General features: G+C 36.1%; 1 protein-coding gene across 1 annotated transcript in view; it reads left to right on the top strand.

Moving 5' to 3' along the window:
• Positions 1-24,513, top strand: part of ARAP2 (ArfGAP with RhoGAP domain, ankyrin repeat and PH domain 2) — a 148,742-nt gene that overhangs the window by 87,356 nt on the left and 36,873 nt on the right. The window contains exons 16-19 of the mRNA XM_072406872.1: positions 1,834-1,897; positions 5,682-5,845; positions 9,662-9,874; positions 18,542-18,647. Of these exons, the coding sequence (XP_072262973.1) occupies positions 1,834-1,897; positions 5,682-5,845; positions 9,662-9,874; positions 18,542-18,647 (547 nt within the window). The remainder of the gene's footprint in view (positions 1-1,833; positions 1,898-5,681; positions 5,846-9,661; positions 9,875-18,541; positions 18,648-24,513) is intronic.

Genomic DNA, 24,513 nt, shown 5'->3' on the forward strand with positions numbered 1-24,513 from the left:
ATGTGGTAAGTGCTCAAAGAATGAGAATAGTCAGATTGTATATGTTGTAGAAGGATATTAGAACTATTCTATATCAAATTACACCATATGTAATTGAAGAGATACTAAGAAAAGTTGGTGAAGGCAATCAGAAAGACACCAAGAGGTGAAGGTTGAAAGTTGTTGAAGAGAATAAATGTGAAATGCTTGCTTATGAAAATGGTTGGATGGTTGGTTCCAATTTTTGGCAATGCACACTGAGGAGGAAGCCATATGGTGAAACATGTCGGGAATGAGACGACTGAGTTTAAACCTGCTAATTTCATGATAATGCACCTGTTTGTTTAGTTGAATTTTGGTAATATTACTGCTGGTATTTACGTGTACTACAGGTAGTCCCCGGATTACATACGAGATAGGGACTGTAGGTTAAATTTGTATGTAAGTGAGAACAGGTAAATTATTTTATTAAATGCAATTAGGACAGATTTTTGTCTCAACATAATATTAGGCAGTGTGGTGTCAGTTACTGTATAAAATCCTCACTGTGAGTTAATCACAAAGCAAAAAAAAAAAACTTTATGGAGCCTAGACATTCATTAACCTATTATGTCAGGCATGTCCAAAGTCTGGCCTGGGGGCCATTTGTGGCCTGTGTTCAGATTTCCACTGGCCCGCAGCCTCTGTCATAAAATCAATAACATGCAGCCCGCCAGCACTGTTGACCACAGTATAAAACACACGTGTACAAAAAGCATTTTTTAAATTTCATTAGAGCTGATCAACCGCCTTGCAATTATCGGCCCACTACTTGGCGGGCATAATCCGCAGGACTGGAGTCCCCATGTGTGCCCAGGGCATCCCCTACATCATTACAGGGGGCGTAAGCTGTGCGGGAACCGCACGGACCACGCCCACTCTGATTTCAAGAAGTGCTCTGCACGGAGCCCACACTGACATTGTGCACAGTGAATCCCTCACGTCATATAGGTGGGCGTGTGCTGTGCAGGACCCACGCAGACCATGCCCACACTAACCCTAAGTACATGCTGAATGGTCAGCCCCCACACATTTTCACCTCACCAAATCTGGCCCTCTTTGCAAAACGTTTGGACAACCCTGTATTATGTGATCTGTTCAGTATCACAATATGTTTCCTCCTATCTGTGAATGTTCTTTGCATTTCATTTTATAAATAAAACATGAAACACTATAATGGAGTTTTGTATTAAAGTTAGGGGGTTTGTAAAGATGAAATAAAACTTTTTTTTTTTTTATAAAATGCCCAATATGTATACTATCCTGTACTAACAAGTCACAAGCTGTACTAGAAATTAGCTGTAATATAGTAAATAAAATCTCATTTGTATACAATAGGTCTGGGTAGTTCCCAGGTAGCTGCTCTATTTGAAGTTAGCAAGCTTTTTCCCTAAGCAAAGCCTTTGTATTGCTCATAACTGGTTTATGTGCCATTTATGGCCTATAAGCAGCCTCAGAGCTCCCTAGAGGCTCTATGCCCACAGTTGAAGTGGCACACTTGTCTGAGATAATAGGAATTCAATGAGTAGATGCAGTTTCTTCCAAAAGTAATAAATGAAGAACCATTTATGATTTACCACCAATATTACTTTTTGCAGAGCATCCTGTCCTAATGTAAATAAAACACCTGTCTAACCCTAGAAAAGTGGGAATTGGTAAACTATACTAACCAAAAATTATTTGTTTACACAATTTCATTATGATACATGTTTTAAATGAAAGTTTATGATGTAAAACATTTTCTGGAATCTAGATATCTTTATAGGACACATTGTAAAGCTGTACAAAAGTGTTTAAACATGTCTTTTATCCTAGCAAAAATGTCTTCTGTTGTAAATGGGGAGAAGAAGAATGTTTTGTTGCTGGTTGAAAATGGAAGGTAGGCATCCTATAATATATATTCTACATGTTTTCCATACACTCTTTTTTCCCATGTTCCATCTTTTTCGATCAAAGTACAGTCTACTTTTTTTTCAGCAAAAGTGATTTTTATTTTTTGGTTAACACTATGTCTGGTAGGGTAGAAAGTTTTCTTCTTCATGGCCCATGCTAAAATATTACAATCACTACACATTTATAAAGCAATTTTTCAAAAAGTTTTTACATTTTCTGTAGCATTTCCTATAAAAAAAGTGAAAAGAAATCTCTCTAATGGAAAAGAATATTTGAAACATTGTTTCTTCCCTTCTATATCTAGAAAAAATATGTTTTAACTATACATGGAACTTTAATAAAAAAAAAAAAACACTTACCTTTAGTGTTGAGAAGGCTTCGATTCCTCTGCAAATTCGAGTAGGTCCTGTGCTGTCCCGCCTTCTCTCTTCTTTCTGGAACAAACAGGACAACAGGCGAGGCCATCTTCTTCCAGGTTCGGCTCATGTTGTCCGATCTTGCTTTGAGCAGGCGTGAGATCGGGAGATCTGTCTTCATGAAAATGTAAAAAATAGAAAAAAAAATGCATGTGTGATATCGGCACTTTTTTTCTAGGAAGGCCCCTTAATATGCATTCCTGGCCTTGGGCATGCGCAAAAGCAGCAGCCAACAGCCTCCAGAGATATGTGATGTATGTATCCCAGGAGGCTGCAGAGTTCCCTTCTAGTCTTTAGCACCATGTTGGTAAAGAGAGATCCTCTCCCCAAAAAAAATAATTTAAAAAAATTAAAAATTATATAAAACTATTAGCACTGATAGTCCAATAGTAATACTTTCCAAACTTTTACCCATATAGAGTAATTCAGCATCACCCTGGTGAGGTATTATTGTACCCACACAAAGGTAAATCAAGAACTTTATTGCACCCAAGGCATTGGAGCTGAGTTGCCTTAGTGTGTTGGGGTGTCATTCAAAATAATGGACTTGCAATGCATATAATGAACTTTAACATGTATTGTGCTTTTATATGCAAGAAGAATGAACTACAAAAAATGCTAAAGCATGTCAAATAAAAAGTTTATTAATGTAATGCTTTTAGGCAATGGCAGTTTGTGTTAAAGAAGCAACTGAGTGGAACTTGAAACCCTAGGTAGACAACACATATGAGTAATATTTTATAGCTGAATAACTTTCTTTTTAAACTAATCAAAGGTTCTGCTAAATAAGGTAAATGTGAAACTGTTGTTTTATACACAAGGCTTTACAATTATTTTTTTTAGACCATGTAATAACAATAACTCAAGACCAGAGGCAGGAAGACAGCTGGTAACCACTAAGTTTCCAAGTGATTAATTTACTACAGAATGGGTGGCGGGACTTGTATTTATGGCATGTCAGGGGCTCTTTGACTGTGATTTTTCAGCAATGCTTATTCATTTACAGGCAATGACTTTTCTATTACAAGGTTACTGTGGATCTGTGAACAAATAATTCTGTTTTTCATAGTTTTTTTTCTTTTAACTATGTTATTATTTTACAGTGTATTTATCAAATTCATAAACATTTTCTATTTTCACTTTGACCTCATGTTGTTGCTGCAAAATATGTATTACAAAATGCTTTGGTTGATTTATAAATCAGCATGGAGCTTTGACTGGATGGTTAAATATGAAGGTATGTTACACTGGAGCGTCATTTGTTTGATGGGGCTCCTACTAGGAAGCAACATTATCTGCTTTTACCACTGGACAAAAACAGATAAAAAATAAAAACTGAGGCTTTTGTAACTATGGCATTAAAATAAGCGAAAATGGGTTTAAGAGGAACTGAATTCTGAAAGAAAATGTACAGAGGGCAAGGAACCAGTCACCAGTATTGCCTGTGGTCTTCCTGCAGCTGATTTTTCCTATTACTGACTTACCATGCCTTATTCTGCACTCTATGGAGCTGGGCATTATGGTCAAGGCAAGGTTTTACTTCTTTACTATAAAGCCTTCAGCTAGGAGATCCATAAGCAACTCAGTGGTGGCACCATAACTTTACAATTTACTTTATGTTACAGTATCCTTTATGTTACAGTTTTCCAAATCTCTTACAATCAGCAATTAGAGGTGACAGTGTCTTACAACTCACACTGTTGATGTACAGCTATAAGGCTGTAGGCATAACAGTGGCCAGCACCCTAATATACCAAGACAACAATTTCAGGGTACTGCTTAGGCACAATTAATATTTATAGAAGATTACCATTGCAGGTAGTCCCCAGATTACAGACAAGATAGGGACTGTTTGTTCTTAAATTGAATTTGTATGTAAGTTAGAACAGGTACATTATTTTGATAAATGCAATTAGGACAAATGTTTGTTTCAACATATTATTAGGCAGTGTGATGTCAGTTACTGTATAAAATCCTCATTGTGAGTTAATCACAAACAAAGCAAAAAAAAAAATAACTTGGGGCCTAGACATTCATTAACTTCTGGAGCATGATGGGCTTTGATATGCAAAAATGAAGAACTGCAGAGTTTTTCTTGGTCATTAAAGAGTTACAACCAAAAGATTGGCCCCCTGCCACCCCCCATCAAGCCTCTGTCCTGCACACAAGCAAGCAGGGAAGCCTTGTTCGTATCTACCAGTCGTCAGTATGTCGGATGTCTTTAATGCGAGGACTACCTATTATTTTTCAATTCAATTAATTAATTAATAATTAATCAATTAATTAATTAAGGATTCAAATAATTATAAATAATAATTATAAATTATAATAATAATAATTATAATAATTATAAATAATTATTAATTGATAATAATTAATCAATTAATTAATTAAGGATTCAAGAAGTATTACCTAATATTAAGTAAAGTACAGTATTATATAATTGGTAACCTAAACCTAATGATTGATCATGAAGAGTCTTAAATTTGGACACCCAACCTTTTTTTAGCTTAATAAACTGTTAAGGGCAGCATTGAAGGATAGTTTAAAGCTGAACTCCACCCTACCTTTAGTTTATTTGTACAGACTTCCCTTCTGTACTGAAATGAATTACTTTGATTTCACTACAGTGTCCAGTGTGCATCGGAAACTTCAGCAAGCCAGAGAGAGCCCTCCTCCTTTGTTGGCTAGAAAATTTCCCTCATCATCAAAACCCTTTCTCCCCAACCTGACTGTCCTGTCCAACCTTTTTTATTCATTGGATTTCAATCATGGAGGCTTAGCATCACATGTGGGCTATACCTAAGGCAGTATACAAGGAAATACAGCCTGCCTAGGAACACTCACTTCTCCAGAATAGCATCCACCCATTTGCATTTTTGCAAAACTTCATCCAAGAGCAAGCACACTTCTTACATCATGGACAAAGGACTTTACAAGGAGTCACACAACATAAACTGCACAACAGATAGCAAGTAGCACAGAGACCTGGTGGTGAGGTCACTGGGTCAAAAACAAGGTTAAAAAAAACAAAAGAAGAAAGGTGTTATATAAAAAATGTCATTATGTTGTTGAGGGAGTTAAAGAGGAACCAGGAGAGGCAAAATATATGCAGATTAAACTTCACAGATTTTAATTCAGGTTCTTTTCCCCAACTGAAGTGCTTTCCCTTTGAGTCTGTATGGGGGTGGAGGATTATTACTGTGTAAGGCAATTCATTTAATCTGGTTTTTAAAACTCCTTCAGGGTAGCATCTTTGTGTCTGTATGTATATTCATACATATTGAATACGTTTTTTTATGTGGAAGTGTGACTTCTAAATGCATTTTCTTAACTTAATTTTCAAATGTGCAGGACATTATACATCCATGGACATACAGTACAGGATTTCATGGTCTGGCATTATGCAATTGAAAAAGCAGCAGGTACAGATGGTAGTGCGCTACAGGATCAGCAGCTCTGCAAAAACAACATTCCTATTATTGTGAACAGCTGCATGGCATTTGTTACGCAGTATGGTAGGTAATACAGAGTTTATGTTCAGCAGATTGTTTTTGAATGACATTAGTTATTTGTGAGTTCATTGAAATATGTATATTTTAAGATGTGAGAATTGGAGAGTAAGAAAAAAAAAATATAAAACTTTAAGGTTACCTTACTTTTTTTGGAAAACCTGCAATCTTATTCTGTGAACAATATATCTGTAGCATTTGCTGTAAACCCTTCCAGTGGATGAATGTGGCACAGTGGCAGAATAGCGTCATTCCAGCAGCATACTCACTGTATATATTGGGACAACCATGATAACCATCAAATTTTTGAAACAAGTAAGACCAGAAAGGCAAAAAAATGGCAACGCTCCAAAAAAAATAAATAAATAAAATGATAAACCCAGTGTTTTTTATATGTTTGGAAAAAAAGGGGGAAAGAGGGCCACACTCCTCTTTAGTCAGTTTTCAATGTTTAAATGGCAGCCCCGTTAAATTAAATGGAGGAAAGAGAAAATAGAGACAGTGGGTCTTTTTTTTAGCATAAAATTAAGTCAATTTTACTTAAATTAACAAGCATTCATTAAACAGCGTACAGAGTACATGAGGTAATAGTGTATACAATGGTACATATTTACAAGCACTTCTAGTGATCATGCATATTACGATTGTCTCTGATCTAGACGCATTTTGCTGATAGGCTTCCTCAGGGGACTTTTAGAGACTGATAACACAGCTCAAAAAAAAAAAAATTCTTTACTTGTCAAGGATTTCTCAATATATTTAGTGTATTTTGCGTCTGCTGAATCCAGAAATGACATCAGTTTCTTTGAATTGGCTCTAGTTCTTGTGATACATAAATCAGAATAGACGATTTTACCAACAACAAATGTTAATATAGCATATTATTATCAATCTTTATATACACCAATGTTTTGCATTTTACATATTAAATGTGACATTATTTTCATGAAACAATCATTTGCCTTCTTTTTATTCATACATCTTTTTTTTACGAGCATATCTTGCATATTTTGGTATTAAACTGGGGACCAAGATAAGTATTCGGCTCCCCATATGGTATGCAAAACTTGTGTAGAGTGTCTACGTCAGTGGAAAAATGAAAAACTGAAAAGTTTTGGTGTACCTAATGCTATGGCGAGAGTCCCAAAATCATCTTAATGATTGTTGTTTTTGTGCTGTGAATGTAAAATGTTTCAATTGTTACATGAAAAACAAGTGGGAGTACCCTAATTTGGAATCAGCAAGACGACCTGTGCCGCATGGTGCTGATGTTCCTATACCAGTGTTCAGTACACTCCCTGATATTCCTGTATCCAACCTTTGTCGATTTCAGTGAGGAACAAGGGGAGAGGTTCCATCGAGATATAAAGGTGATGGAAGAAAGGTATCAGAGCAGATGGGATAGACACATGATGGCAGACTACTGCTGGAGCCTTCAACATAATTGTCCTGATCATCAGCATAAAAGGAAATCATACAAACTGAGTTTTTCAATGACTTTGTGATTTCAAAAATGTAATTCTGTATACATAGGCATATCTAGTTTAATTTTGCTTAATTTTCATGTTTCATTACTTTTCTATGAGGTTATTATTGAGGTCATTATTTCAAAAACTAGAGCCAACAAAACCAATACCATATTCAGAATCTGTGCATCAAACATAACTTAAAATTTCTTCAATCTGCTTGGCAAGAAAATGTTTGTTGACCAGTGTAATTAAAAAAAAATCACTGGTGATGTTTGTTGTTTTCAATATGAAAAATCAATGAGAACACAGGATGCTTAGTCAAAACACCATAGAATTGTGTAGAGGAAGCTGGGAATTATGCCCAGAAGGTTAGGCAGTTCCATCCATTGCTTTTAAATATGTACCATTGTATACACTATTGCCTCATGTACTCTTTACACTGTTTATTGGATGCTTGTTATTTTAAGTAAAAAAAGTACTTAATGTTATGCCAAAAAAAGCCCCACTGTCTATATTTTCTCTTTTCATATATTTAGGAGTGTATGGTTACCGATAATATGGAGAAGAGGGAGGGGGTATTTAGGTGGTAGAATGATTTACAGAGCACAGAAAATCGTTAGTGGATGGGCAGTTTTTTTGGTATTCTTTTAGTGAATTCTTCATGGGAAATGTTAAAAGATGTTAAAAAGATAACTGCAATGACAAAAAAATGGAAGGTGTTGTAGAGTTCATGTATAAGAATAAAAATATGGTAGTTGCCATCGCTGACACATTTTTAAAGATGAAGGGTCAGGGACTACCCTTCTGATGGCTTTACCACCTAGTAAGTCACATACTTGTAGAAGCCAGTGAGGTCTGAAAAGTGAAAGTGCCCTTTTTTTCTCCAGGATTAGGTCTTGAAGTATAAGTAAAGAATAAAATAATTGAACTTTTTATTTATTTTCTATATTTACATAAACCATTAAAGGCAAAATTGAGGAAGCAAGATCTAGTGTTCAAATATATTGTAAAAATCAATAATTTTATAGAGTGCATTTATTGGTATTGTTATTGTTACTCCTATTTGTTTAATAACCGCAAAATACATCCGTTAATTCTGCCAGAAATGTTGTGAGCTGGGAACTTATTATGCTGTTTGCTGCACTCCTATCAGTGATTATATCTTGTTATTTCTGTGAATTATAAAACTTCCCACCGATATTCTCTCTAAAAACTGTTTATGTTGAGAAATGCTGGATGCAGAGAAGATGTTGACTAACAGGTCACCCTTTTTTTCAGAAATAGAATGCAATTATTAGGTACATAGGGTCACATACAACAGAAAAATCAAATAGTTATGACACCATTAAATTCTCCTCTTGGTATATATAAATTATGGTTCTTTGTATCACTATGTAGAACTGTGTACAGGTTTTTTTCTACCCATTTCACCTGGGCTTGAGCTTTTTCTTTATTTAAAATACAAAGCCGGGCATCCTGTATAGTTACAAAGAAGAGAAAGCATAATGAGGATTCAGAATGTTTCTACTACTTAATGTTATTATTACTACTCTGATCAGAATAGGTACATTTTTTTCTAATGCACAGTGTATGCACAGTGTGCTGTCAGTTACTGTATAAAATCCTCACTGTGAGTTAATCACAAAGCAAAAGAAAAAAATCTTTTTTGGAGCCTAGACATTCATTAATTGATGGAGCAAGCTGTGCTTTTATATGCAAAAAGAATGTCAGATGTCCTTAACTCAGGGACTTCCGGTATTTGTATTCTTTAAAAACAATAAATAAATCCTCAAAATATTGTTTTAAAAAGTCCCTTCTATGTTATTGAGAAGAGACGTGGTTGTTCTGTAGTCCTGTTCTTACATAGATACAGAAAAGTGAGGAAATGCAGTCATCCTGGAACAGGAAGTGCGATGCAGTATCACACATTGAGGTAAAAAAATGAATATACCTAGGAAGGTTAAGTTGCAGTAAATTACATTTTTTTAGTTTAGATATGCTTTAAAAGATAATATAGCCAAGATCTTATCATAAAACCAAAATCTACAACCTTTCAAAGTAAGCCAGGAACAGAAGCTTTAACGTTTCTGTTATCACAAGAAAACTTTAATGACTTCCAGACACTATTGTGTATACTTACATTTCCAAAAAGCTCTTTATAGATGGTTGTTGTTATTTGTCTGTGTTGGGTAAGAAGTAAAAATTTATGATTTTAAATTGTTACTTTTTGTCAAACATTGTTCAGAATTTTTTGAGTGCTGTATAGCTTAGATTTTTCATAGTAAACATATTTTTAGCATACATTATGATAATTCAGTTGGACATGTTTATTTTAATGTCTCCTTATATTAAGGTTTGGGAAGCAAATCTCTGTATCTGAAGAGCGGGAACCCGCTGAAAGTAAAGGAGCTGTTAGAAGAATTTAAAAAGGACGCACGGAGCATTAAGTTAAAAGTCGGAAAACATCAACTGGAAGACGTGACAGATGTGCTGAAATATTTTTTATATGAAATAGATGATGCACTTCTGACAAAAGAACTTTATCCATATTGGATCTCTGCCCTAGGTAATGACACTGTGTTCCAGAAATAGCTGTTTCATTATTCATTTGAACGAATGCATCTACTAAGTAAAAGATGTTTATTTAAGTGAAAGATTTCAGTTAAACTCCCCTGGGACTGCAGGCTCAATGCTATTAGAACAAACTTCCTATGCTATAAAATTCGAATGAGGCACTCTGCTGTCAGTGCATATAGTACCTTGAACTAACATTTTACTGAGAGCTGATAATGTAAGCAACATATGTCATCAGATACAAACTGTTACATTAAGCGCCTTCATTTCCTCGTCTTATGTTTTTAAATATTTGTACCATTTTATTGCCATCTATTTTCACGCTACTGATCCAGTATACGTTTCTACTTTTTGCATTCTTAACTAGAACACAAATTCAGAGGCAGCAAATTGTTCCATGCAGAACCTGCCCATAGGCATATCAGACCAGCCTTAGGGCTGGCTATGGGCCATTGCTGAGAAGGGATATGAAGTGGTTGTAATGCTATGTTCATAATATAACATAACCTCTTTTTGACCATGCAGCATTTATTTCTCTTTGTCTAGTGTGTATGCAAACTTTTATGTGTGCGCAAATTTGAAAAGAACCAAGGCCTTCCAATAACAATTGCTTTTTTGGTGTCTCCAGATGTCTTTTATGTGTGCACAAATGTTAACAAACAATCTTCTGTTTCGTAGCGCCGGCATCCTAGCACCTAGCCCAGTGTTTCTTGACCTTTTTAACTTGGGGAACGCTTGAAATAACCTTCAGGGCTTTCAGGGAACCTCTTCTATATTTACTACATCCACAGCTCACAGTATATTAGTGTGGTGGGCAGTAGGAAGAATGTCTGCTACATTGCTGGCCATTGGGAATAACAAACAAAAAGATCATTGGTGTCACCTCAACTGACCTGACAGTCACAAATTGCTCATTGATCAAGGAACCCCTCTAAAGGAGCCCTGTTTGAGAAACTAGCCTAAAGCTAATGTTAAATCTGTTTTTATTTTGACTCCCCCCTGCGTTAGCATGTTTCATTGCACTCACTACCCTATTTTAGAACAGATGATGTCATCATTAGGTCTCTGTACTGTATAAAAAACTTTAATGGGTGGATGCCAGTTTGATGACATTCTTCAGTAGGCTGCATTTGCATATTGATTGGCCTAGAAAAAGGCGTGATACTGAGATGTGATAAGATGTGATACTGAGCCTTATACATTGATGGTAGTGAACAAAAGCCCACTTTCGTAAATCTGGCCCAGCTCCTTAGTTTGCATTGTATAGGTTTCATTATATTACTGTATAAATACCTCAAGTGTAATAGCCTAAAGTTTTGAAAAAAAGTTGAAATAAAGTTGAAATAACAAGTCAGACATTTTTGTCATTGTACAGGCAGTTTTAAATAGTTCTAAAAAGAAATGTCTAATGTTTGAGTTGGCTTTGTCATAAAGAGTTAACTTTTAGCTGGCTGTTTCTCACTGTTCCACAGTGGTTGGCAATTTGTGAGGATTAAGAAGCTTTCACAATTTACATATAGTTATTTTTATAGCAAACAATTAAAATAAAACTTGCATCTGAAAAAGAACTGTTAACCACTAGTTACCGAAAAAAAGACTTTATAAAACCTGATCTAATCTACCTAATGAATACATAATACTATATATTACAAAGGTAGTCATATATATGCTGTTATAATCTCATTCAACTAATTTTAAATCAATTGATTTGTCTGCTAGAAGTAGTTACATTGGAAGACTATTCCACTTCTACAGAGAGGAGTCATTTTCATATGTTTTTTTCCAGTTGCAAGCAGTGATCATCTTTCAAATATTACCAATGGGGAATGTGGAAATTATGTGGAGAAGAAAAGGATAGGGGATAGATAGATAGATAGATAGATAGATAGATAGATAGATAGATAATAGGTAGATAGATAGATAGAACTCTTTAGTAACAGCAAGAGTTAATAGTGCTGCTTGCATTTCATTGCAGCAATGCCACTGTGCTGTCAGCCCAAACTGAAAATTAATAGCACACTGATTACTTAACAAAGAACAAGGGAAAAAAGAGGGGAAATATGCAAGTTAAACTCAAACTTGATCAAGATTGGCAATCTAAAGTTATCATTGATGTTACACTTCCATTCCAATTAGTTTTTTCTGTTCTCTTTAAACTGAACTCCTACCCCAGCTAAATGCTACCTTTCCACTATAGTTATCCTCTGTTTCCACAGGCATTCCTCTAGCAACACAACCTGTCCTTGTGGTGATGACAATAACCAGCCTGCACAATGACCCCTCCAGCCAGCAAAAAACCCCATCCTGCACAGCAAATCCCATTAAACATAAAAACCCCACTGTTGAAAACAATAACCAACCTCTTCCACAGCATCACCACCACTAAGTCAGCACACTAACTACCAACAAAGTCAACAAAGCCAGATATGTATTAACTTAAACAATAAGTGACTTTAAATATATATTGATATGACTGGCTGGGCTCTGTTGCTGGCGGCTCTGTTCTGTTCAAAGTCTCTTTCCTGCGACCAGTCAATAAAAATCCTCCTCCAACTTCTCTGATCTCCTGGCTACTGCACTGGGTGGGGAAAAAGTCAAGTCAAGTACTTGGACACAGCTGGTGTGTTAGCACTGCAGGTCGTGCCGGCGCCGCTGCTCCTAATTGCAGGCACGGGCGCCGGGTCCTATCTTTAAGGTAACCCCACTACCTGTGTTCCTGAGTTTTCTCCCTGCTGGAGACTTGCTCTGGTGTTTGAGCTGGCGTGGGTGTGTCTCTCTTAATCTATGAGAACACATACACGCCCTCTGTTTTCTACAGCCTATGGCTGGTTTTCTGCAGGTATTTAAAGGCACCTCCTACTACAGGAAATTGCCTGAGCATTCTCAAGGTTTTACCCTGTGTAACTCCCAGTGCTAAGGTGTTTTCTATCTTTGCTTTACTGTGTACCGGACCTTGTTTCTTACCCTTGGACTTTCCGCCTATCCCTGACTTCAGATTACGTTTTTGGACCTTTGCCTGATTGCCGCCTAACCCTGACCTCGGATCTTGTTTCTGGACTTTGTCTGATTGCCATCACCTTCTTGGCCATGCAAGCCCCTCGGTGCTTGCACCGGGTATCCTGACTCCTGTGGTCAGCTGCCACTGGCCTGGGGATTGCTCTGGAGTGGCACCTGGCAGCTACCCTGCAGCCCAAGCCTATCCTCACCATCAGAGGCTCTAGTGAAGACCTGGTAGCGGCTTAGTTACGCCCCTCTGGAGCATACCCAGTCAGTGGAACAGTGGGTCCACACCCGCTTGCATAACATGGTGGCTTAATGGGGCCAAAGCTTTGCTTGTCAACAACCCCCCAATCGAAAAATATGTCACCTGGAACATTCTGAGAAGATTCATTCAAGGTCACTTCCATTTGCCACTCTGTTGCTTGCAGACAACTCTGCAGTTATTGTACTGTGCAGAACCAGCCATCTGTAAATAAAGATGCTGAAGGCCAACTCACAACCTGAAGTGTCTGATTGATCTTGCTGCCCATAAGAAGTAGGGAGAAAAGGTAAATAAAATGGCAGTTTATATTTCCCCGTTCCAATATTAGCATTTAACGCACTGAAGGGTTATTTTTGAATATACCTTGAGTTCAGCATAATTTATTCAAAGATAAAAAAAAAGTTTAACATCAAAACCCATATGATACTTTGGACTGGTAGCCTTGATTAAGTTTGATCAGGATCATTCAGCTTCTGGCCTGGATGTGCATCACAAGTTCAGACAAGAGCAAACTGATCTGGCTAGTTGTAATTCTGTTCCGGTAATGACTAATCAATATTGGTCAGATCCAGTCACACTTTGGGAATCACTGTCCCAAACTTATATTTTGATGGCAATGTTTTTAGTTTTTCAGCCAGTCAGTAATTTATCATTTGTTGTGTTATATAGACTTCTGTCTAAATGGAAACACCTTTGTGTAGACAGTTCATATGTAGAAATGTTAGTGCTTATCCTAAACATTTTATATAGTCTAAGCAGTATTCTTGTCTTTACACCTTTGGCTATTTGAAATTCAAGTTTAATTCCATGTTGTCGCATAATATGCAGGGATAAATTCAGTTACAATACTTGTTACGGTCAAGTTTTAACTATCAACAATTTTCGATGGTAGGTAAAATTTGAACAAAGATTCACTGTGTTAGCCAACAACATTGCAACTGTTGTTGACTTATATATGCATTTCATTATATGCATTATAAGTAATATGAAAGTTCAGCCTAACTTCTAACTTCACGTGTTTTTTACAGTACAACTCAAGCCACATCTGTCTGGTTTTTGTCAGATATGACTCGTACGGCTATGGGTGAAATATATTTCCTAGGGCTCAATGCCAGCACTTTATTGAGATATTATGCTACCCTAGGCACACTTGAAGGATGACACTCTTGTGTAGGATCTTTGACGCTTATGTCATATGATTAGTTTGGCAAACATTCTACAAGAAAGCACTCAGAGGTGGCAAGGGATCTGCTTTATATGGAAAGTTTTATTTTATCTGTACAGAAATGCTTCATGTTGTTTGAAAACTTGGTGTGGCCCCTTGGAACCTGCAGCACCAGGAGTCCCATAAAGTAGAACAAGTATCTGGCGGCTGTAGTCTACCACTGGAAACATTGTGTAAAGTGGTTTTATTGCACAGTGTACTGAGCAGCACAAATAGGCTTACTGGGTGCTGCCAAAGAGCTTGCATAGTATTCATTACATTTTAAAGTTTACATAGCTTAGTGAAAGAAAGTAAAAAAACACATTGGGTGGAATATAAATCGGAAGGGTTAACTAATATAGCTGTAAGCCAATCAATGACTTACAGGGGAAACAGAAATGTCAATCACAACTAAACAACATTAGGTTCCCTTGATCAATTCAACCAAATACTAATTTACTTATCCACTAACCACAGTCCAATTTTTTGAAGTACAAAAGAATGCAGATGTTGCAGAACCTTTATTAGGTATATGCATAAACATGACGGGAGGTGAGGGATTGTCATCCCGATGCTGTGACCACATAGGGGCAACCTGTATAGTTACAAAGCAGAGAAGCATAATGAGAATTCAAATTAGAGATCAAGTCTATAGTGTGAAGAGCAAACCAACTAAGAGATATTAGCATTGGGGATGAATCAGGGGAAAAACAGATACAAAGTAAGTACCTAATGTGCGCATCCAACCAGTGGGGCTTAGCCCATTAGAAAGAAAACTGATCTCACATCAAGAATACTTTTAAACAGAGAGACTCCTTGAAGAGGCAGAAGAGTTTGCAAGGAATTAAGATAAGGTTATCTAGGTATTTGAGAGCACAGGAATCAATTCATTTGTGGAGGCTTTGATTTGGTTTAATAGAATAGTAAAAAAATTAGACCTTTTTCGTTTTTATTGCCAGTTATGTTTCTATGTGTCTGACCACTCTTTCCTTCATTTAATGTTGGAGAGTACCAGGTTAAAAAACTGATTGTCAAAAGATAATAAAAGCGGATGATGGCCTGCCTCCTTCCTCTTCTGCCTTTAAATTTGTTATGAGCATGACCTTCACCTTCAAGAAGCAGTACTGAGAAAGAACAGGAGAGGGAGGCAAGTTAAACCTTATCTGAATGCAGATTTCCCTGGGTTGGGTGGCCCAAAGGCCATTTAGGAAGATCTTGAAAAGTATGTGAAGCTAAAGATACCACTAGCAGTAATGCAATAGCATTACTGCAGTTACATACCGGTAGTAGTAATGAGGCTGATTCCCCAAAGAAATATACTGTACGTAGTCAACCTAGTAGAAGAATATTCTTACCTGGAGAATGTTTGCTGACTTCAACCATTTAATACTATGAATGCATGTATGATTTTTGTTTACCATCTTTGCATGTAACTAGATATTCTTCGCACAGCGTTTTTTTTTACAACATTCAGTACAATACATACAAAATCCCATGTATTGTGATAATTCAAATTTTTAGGAATTTTAATAAATCAACTCTTTTCTTACAAAAAAACCCTCTGATTTCCTAAATCTAGGACAGGATTTACCATTATGCACAACACACATATGCCTACTTTACCTATCAGGTATAGTTATAATACATTACATTTTTCCCATCTGTAAAAAGTAATTGAATTATTTTACCATTTTTTAAACATTACCACAATATTCTGAGGCTGGTTATGACCACTGAAACAAATTTATGTTGTTTGTCAATGTAAAGCGGTGGGGCTTTTCTTAGGATGCAAAAGGATATGTTCCTACCAGCTCCAGTGATTAGCAGCAATAGACAGATCAAGTCCAGTTCCTAGCAAAAGTAACTTGGTGATATATATATATATATATATATATATATATATATGAATTAGCTTTCACATAAGTGGACTTAAGAGTGGGTATTACTGTAGTACACTATAAGCTTATTTAGGGTCAGAGGCTGATGATATCTCTAACGATGTAACATATGCATGCATGATATGATTAGGGTGGTGTTTTTTCATCAGTTAACTTTTCACCCACACTTTTCAGGGCTTATTACTGCATTCAGCTAGAACCGGTTTTAATAAAATCAGCTATTAATGACTACACTGGTACTTAAATCTCGATTCACAGGAGATTTGTTGCCCTACCAGCCTTTACGCTCATTAGGTTTCTTTTTTCCTTCTTTTAATTAACCATTCATCCATTTTTAGCGGCAACATTATTAAGTAATGAGGAAAAGTTTTAAGTAAATGTTTTTTTTTATAGAAAAAGTTATCAGCAATCTAAGTTTAATGGTTGGCGGAAAAAATATACAACATATTATCTTGTAACAGTCTAATTTATAGAATTACTCTGCATTTATGTGTGCTAAGGTTTTCCTAACAATACATCTCAAAAGAGCAAGTTCACTTCTTGTCACATGTAGCATTTTTTCACCCTGGTGTAATTTTTTTTATATATACCTGCCACTTCAAACCTGTTCAGTTGCTTGTTAACACAAATATCCAGCGTTTAGGCATGTAGACATTATCAAGATAATCTGTTGAAGCTTACTGAATAGGTCAGGGGTGCCCAACACGTCCATCGCTATCTTCTGGTCGATTGCAAAAGCAGTGCATGTGGATCGGAGCCCTGCCCTACTCCTTTCTGCTGTTTACCAGTAGCCCTGCTGTACGTCTATTGGGATGCTGGGGATGTCTTTCAGTGCATGAAAACGCTTGTGTAACAGTGGGAAGGGAGGCAGAGAGGGTGGGAGGGCAGTCTGAGGTGAGAAGTGCTGGACGGCCAAGTCAGTTCAGGCTCGGTGTCAGGGTTCAATTACTGAGATACCTTTGTACAGATTAGCAGTTCTTTTTCTTGTGCAGCACATCATTCTCCTATGAGAGGTGAACTGTAGCTTTCATGTCACTATAGTCTTGTAGTGCAATGTCTGTGCAATGTTCTGCCATTCAATTTCTCATTAGCTTCAGTCACAATCAGACACTGACCCAATGAATTCACGTCTGTATTAAAATGAATTATTAAATTATATATAATAACAGCTTATGTAATATATATTAATATTGCACCCAGTTACTACTATTTAATTGTGTCCCTTATACCCTTTCCACTGCTGTGTATAAAGTGTTGTAATTGAAGACATGGAAAGGGCCCAGAAAAGTTGTCCATTTCAATTTGAGCCAAACAACCTATTTGCTTAGTTAAATTACTGAATTTGGGCTTTTGACTGGTTTGGTGGTATCCTTATTCCTTGTTTTTTTTATTTTGAATGGTGTTAGCCCTTCTTCCTGGATTGAGTGGTGTTGACATAACATGTAAGCACTACTCAGTTTGGTGGAACTGTGACCCCACTAATGATTTATCCCCAGTAAGTTGGTCACTGACAGCTTGGTGTCAGTGGATCTCTAGCCATCATTCATTCACATGGAGGACATCCGGCTGTAGAGGTAGATGCAGAGCATGGGGTTGTCTTTTGTGACCTTTTTTAATACATGAGAGATGACAAGGAGTATTTCCTTTTAGTGTAGTTCTGCTATAAAGTAGAACTATGATCAGGCTTTGAACATTCAAATATTCACATACTTGTCATAACCTTCCAGCAGTACATGTCAGTCCGGCAGTTCTCCTACATTAAATGGAAGCACAAAGCAGGTACACAGGAAAAGGCAGAGAGAGAAAGAGTTCTGAGACTTGAATTATTTCACTGGAAGTGTTATGGAAATTGAGGATTAATTAATCTACAATGCTTGTGAGTTCAGAGTTTAGTGTTTACTTTTGAAAAAGCTAATTTACTGCCAGCTTGTTCTGTATTTAGGCTATATATTTTTTTAAACAATTTATCTTTAATGAAGGCAGACTGTTGAGTTGTTTTATTTATTTATATGAACTCCTGTTGGTTGCAGATATTTACAAATTTATTATTAGACAATTGACTCCTCTAAAAAATGGGTAAGTACATTTGAGGAGCGTTACAAAGTCTACCCTCGCTAGCCGTGCTATCATTTACAATGTTCAAAAGAGGTTCTTTGTTATTTTGTATGGTAGTTAGCATATTACTGGGTAAAGTGGAATAATGTCAGATTGTCCCTAATCCATTGTGCTTGGGTTTTGAGGTCTTTTTTTTTTTTTTTTTTTAACTTTTACATTTTTTTTCCCTTTTGCCGACAGATATTCAGGATGAACAGGAGCGAGTGCTAAAATACAAAAACTTAATTGATACACTTCCAGCCCTGAATAAAACCACATTAGCTGCGTTAATTGAACACCTTTACAGGTCAGTCTGCTTGTCAGTGCTATATAATTAGATAGATCTGAAACTAAAAGAAAATGACTCACTTGTTTGTCTTTAATGGTTGCTATAACAATCAGTTGATTTTTTGCATGGTTAAAATGTCCTGGTCCTAATGTCCTAATGTTCTAGCAATGTCACCATGTCAGCAAGTTAAACAAAAGACAGGACAAAAAAATAAAAGGATTAAATTATATAGCTAATAAAAAAAAGAAAATCAATGTACTGCAAGGACTGAAATTAGCTGTCAAACTTGTCAAGATGTTTGTGACAGATTAGAATAACAGTAGAACTAAATTTAGATATAGGTGCTAAGATTTACACTACTAAAATCACACTCATAAAGTAGTGTTAAACCCCTTCACCCCTGCAGTAATCTATTCCAGGCAATAGTTGTTGCCACACTGGTGGGGCGATATAATGCTTTGAAACAAACATCTGTTGATTTTTCAATCAGCAAAGGGATTACACTGGGGAACAATTTTGAACAAATTTTTTGTTGACTTCAATTTTTAAGCTTATTTACACTAAAATAGGTATGCTGATTCTGAAAGTGCAGTTAGTTTTCTTCTATAACATCAGGTTTTTTCTACCATTTATATAAATGCGATTACTGTAGCGTGTATTTGTATAGGCTTTTCATTTACATGCAAGACAGTGTGGTCAGAGGTTGTGCGCTGCTTCACGTAGTGAATAAGCAAAATGTATTTTTCTACAGACACACGTATTTCCTTTTCTTCAGATCATGTCTGGCTCTGCTGTTTCTCGTCGTAAGTGCCTAAACAATCCTGATTCATTTTGTTATATCTGTGGCAGTTTTACCATTCCCAGTCAAAGGGCGAACATCAGCACATTTGTAGAGCAAGCCTTTTTGGCATATTTCAAAGTTAAACTTGGTGATCAAGAAAAGTCTTGGGCCCCTCATAAGGTGTGCAAACAGTGTGTCGAGGGTTTACGGATGTGGACAAAGGGAACCAGTGATAAGATGCCATTTGGTATACCTATGGTTTGGCCAGAGCCAGGAGATCATTTCAGTGACTGTTACTTTTGTATAGTAAAAACTTCAGGGTATAACAAGAAAAATAAATGTAACATGGAGGATCCTAGTCTACCATCGGCTATACACCCTGTGGCTCATTCAGATGAAATCCCAGTACCGGTTTTCGTTACACTACCCTCTCCTATGGAACATGATTATGGTGACAACAATGATGAAGAGTTTGAAATTGAAGAGCACTCTGTTCATAAGGGATTTGATTAGCAGTTGAGTAATTTAGCATGTGATTCAGGACTATTGAAGAAGGCTTCAGAACTCCTAGCATCAAGACTGCGTGGGAAAAACTTACTTGAAAAAGGAAAGAAGGTATCATACTTTCGAACCAGAGAAGTTGCATTTCTGCAGTACTTTAGAACTGACAGTGGCTTTGTGTATTGCCATAACATACCTGGTTTATTGGAGGAATTGGGAATTCCAATCTTTAACTCAACTGAATGGCAGCTATTAATCAATAGCTGAAAGCGGAGCTTAAAGTGTGTCATCCTTCACAATGGCAATATATTTGGGTCAGTCCCAATTGGCGATTCAGTTTCTCTTTGGGAAGAATATGCGCTCTTTAATCTTCATGTGAAGTACAGGGGTATGTAGTAGTGTTATGTATCTTTTTATAATGTATCTTTTTATGTATCCTTTTATAATGTATCTTTTTACAATGTATCTTTTTATGTATCCTTTTATAATGTATCTTTTTACATCTGTTTGGAGGCTGTAGAAGCTCTACACAGTGCTGAAAAAAAAACAGATTTTTCCTCCCATTGACTTAAATGGTGTTCGACTTTGACATTCGACCACCCGAATAATTTTGCTCTATTCGAGCAAATAGCTGCCGAATCGATTAGTGAGCTATTCAACCAACACTAGTGATAAGCAAGGTGAATGGTTCCACCAAGATTTAAAGTCATGGAAGGACGGTATAAGGGTAGATGGGATGTACATATGATGGCTGACTATTGTTGGAGAACCCCGCAGGAATGTCTCAACATTGAAAATCCAGGAAAAGCTATATGCGTAAATTTTTACCTGAACCACTTACCTGATTCATTTTCAAATGTTTTACTGTAAAAAAAAATGTCACAGTAACAATAGCACATTGTAACAATAAATCCATTGTATGAACAAAAGAAATTTAAACAAACAGTACATTCAAGTTATTATTTCATTATTTTTTCATTGTATGTAAAATTTGTATGTTTTTTGACAAAAATGGAGGGTATCCTGTATTGTAAAAACTGGATGTGATAACAAAAAACTGGGTCATTTCTGGATTCACCACCCAAAAATTAGTAAAAAACAAATGTAAGATCTAACTCAACAAAAAATGCATTCCCCAGTGTTATTTAATTATGAGTGGCTTTGTTCTTTTGCCTGCAATTATTCAAATGCATGGAGGTAAACATTTACAAGACAAAAAAGCATAAATTAAAGTAGTTATTCCTATGTACACCAGCACCTACGAATGCAAACCTGCAAAGAGGATTTATATACCAGTGCAAATTTTACATTTTGTAAATTTACTTTTACCTTTTTCCTTATCACCTTTGTACCTTTCTGGGTGAATCTGGTTAAAAACTTTGGTGGGGGGCAATTATAGGAATCTCTGTAGCTCAAATTTCATACATTATAAATGTTTTCTTAAGTCTAATATGACTTTTGGTGATACAGGATAATAATAATAGTTATTATTATACAGTATTTATATAGCAACAACAAATTATGGAGCACTGTACAAAGTCTATAGTCTCACAATCCAATGTCCCTACCATAGTCATATGTCTTTAATACTGCATGTTTTTGGAATGTGGGAAGAAAACCAGAGTACACAGAAGAAACCCACGCAAACACAGGGAGAACCTACAAACTCCATGCCAATGGTGTCCTGGCCAAGATTTGAACCTGGGACCTAGCACTGCAAAGGCCAGAGTGCTAACCTCTGAGCCACTGGGCTGCCCATGCTAATTTTGGCAGTATATATCTGGCAGTATGCACAAGGCTGATGATCAACCACTGCCTTTTACTAGGGATGACCTTCCAAAAATTCTGGTTGAGTTTAAAATTGCTTTCTTTGCTTTAAATAGACATTAGGTACAACTGAATGTTTTTCCCTTTGTGTTACACTGGATTCTAAAAGGTGTTGGTATTGTTCAATGTTCATCTTCACTATTAAGTACAACATAAACTATTCTAGTAGAGATATCTATTATTCTAGTGAAATTGTTACATCTAAAATCCCTGTGTCTAAGTTTAATGTTTAATCATGTGATCTGAAAAGGAATGCCTGCAGCTTTGGAACCATTGGTAGATGTGTCTTTTCTCATAGGAGACTTCAAATGACGGCAATTAGAATGAAAAATTACTTAAGCCGGTTATTATAGCCAAACTGGGATTTCTACAAACTGTGCTAGTGTCATTTCCATTTATTTCTATGAAGCCACGTGTTAGATAAAAGTTGGTGGCTGTTGAGTCATCAACTTTGAATATCCTCTTCTCAGTCACGAATGCTCCAGAAATATGTTTTGCCTGATAAACCATTGCGTCATTAGGAGACAAAAAATAAAACTAGCATTCATAGCTTGTACCTTGACTTATCTAAAATAACAATAACTCTATGTAGAATTGATAATAAAAATAAAATAATTCAGTGTGCCTTAAAAACACAATGTAGGAAAAGTACAACTAAAGCTGTTTTCTTAAAAACAGCTCTAATTTATTATTCTGTTTAAAATGATCCATCGCTATTGATATTTGCACAACTATGAAACAAAAAAAAATCTAACCATGTTAGGTAAATAAAAAGGAAGCCCAGCAATGTTAGAGAACTATATATTTTAGGTTAGAAGAACTGAATTGATTATTTGCTGTTCTTTTTATATTATTAAATATTAAAAATATATTATAATTTTAAATATTAAAATGTAGTTGAGCGGTGCTGTCCATTAGGAACTCTTCTGATCCACAGATGAGGTGAAAAGGGAATGTCATGAGGGTCTACTCATTCAGAAGCATATCTTGTTGCAAACATTGGAGCTGATTTAGCAAAGCTCTTCAAGACTGAAGAACATAGGCTATCATAGGAGAATCTAAGTGATCTCAAAGTGGATTTCTTAAAAGTAATTTGCTTCTAGTTAGCAAATGTTTTCATTCATGGGCCAGATCCATTCCAGGATTACACCAGGTTTACCCATAATAGTCTATGTTGTCAGGTCCTAAAGAACTTTAATAAATCAGACCCATTGTGTCTGATTTAGTAAACCCCTCCAAGGCTGCCATTGAGTTTATTAAGTCTAACCTAAATTGGACTGGAGACAAAAGTTCAATGTATAAAATTAGGTACCACAAGGTTCCAACTGTATCAATTTGTTAAGCTAAACACACTCACCACCTCTCTGCCCAATCTCTTGACCACTGGAGCATCCTTCCATGGCCCTAGTTAGTTCTACTCTGTCCTGCCTTGCGTCTTCTCCGTAGCAAGAAGTGGACATTGGGCATCATCATCTTCTTCCTTCATCCTTCTTCTGATGTCACCCGGTCTCGCAGTGCACACTGTGAGATTGGGTAACACACCTTACTGTAAATGTAAAAAAGAATATGCCAAGCTCTCCTCCATAGCAGGAAAGATAGAATGGGAGGGGTCCTTCTCTTAAAAGTAAAAAGTATAAAAAAAATGTTTTCATTATATAAAAGTGTTAAGTCACCCTTTTATATAATGTAAAAATATTGGTGATATGCCTTAACTTTTAATGAAAACCTAGCTGTCTGGTTTGTTGCCTGGGTACAATGTAATGACTGATAAACAAGATGGTAAATTAGGAAATTTGACTAATGATTTCATGCTCCTACTATTTCATTGTTTCACATTAAAAGCTTAACATGTCAGTCAACTTTCATTTTAAATAGGTAGAATTCTTTAAAAAATGGCTTGTTTGTTATAAAGACGCTCACAAATAAAATAATTGTTGGTAAGAAGTGCATTTTCAATGTGATCTTATTGTTAGTTTCTGAAGACAGGGTGAATATATAATGCAAAGCAATCACACACAGTATATATATATATATATATATATATATATATATATATATATATACTGTGTATACTGTATATACACTTATGAGAGTGACATAGATAGATTTGTTTAGCTTTATTTTTGTTTTAAATGTTCTTTCTTTTTGTCAATTGTGAAAAAAATATGTTGTTCTACGTTCTACTGAAGTGCTGCACTTAAATTAAATCCATACTGGGAATTTTAGTATAAAGAAATGCTTCTGCAGTGTTTTGTCAACAGGCTTGCTTAAAAAAGTAATGCCCATGGAATTGAAATGCTGTGAATCTCAACCCTTCATGCTTATACTGGATATTAATGCAACAGTGTAGTCAACTCTACATTACCTCTTGCAAAATGATCTCTCTGTTGCTTCCAGGGCAGTCTAATGGTACTCTAGATAGCGATGTTCTGTTAAATGTTGAGGTAATGTAGATCAGCAGAATTGGATAGTCAACATCTGCTCAGGGGATTTCTTTTCCTGACGTTTCAAAGCAAAATCTTCTAGGAGAGAATTAGTGACCAGTGGTAATAACAACCTAAATGAGATATAATCACAGGCGTTAAATGAAACAAACACACATATGAGGTGGAATTGCAGAATATTTCCTCAAAGGAAATCTGACACTTCAAATATTGTGTTAATAAACAGATAGCATCATGTTATTCTCTGCCCCTTCTGTATGATCTTAAAAGTTTAACTACATGGGTAGAGAAAATAACAGGTAGTAATTAGAAAAGGACAGACTTATGAACT

Source organism: Pyxicephalus adspersus, chromosome 3 (assembly GCF_032062135.1).
Source record: "Pyxicephalus adspersus chromosome 3, UCB_Pads_2.0, whole genome shotgun sequence".
In the NCBI taxonomy this organism is placed as follows: Eukaryota; Metazoa; Chordata; class Amphibia; order Anura; family Pyxicephalidae; genus Pyxicephalus; species Pyxicephalus adspersus.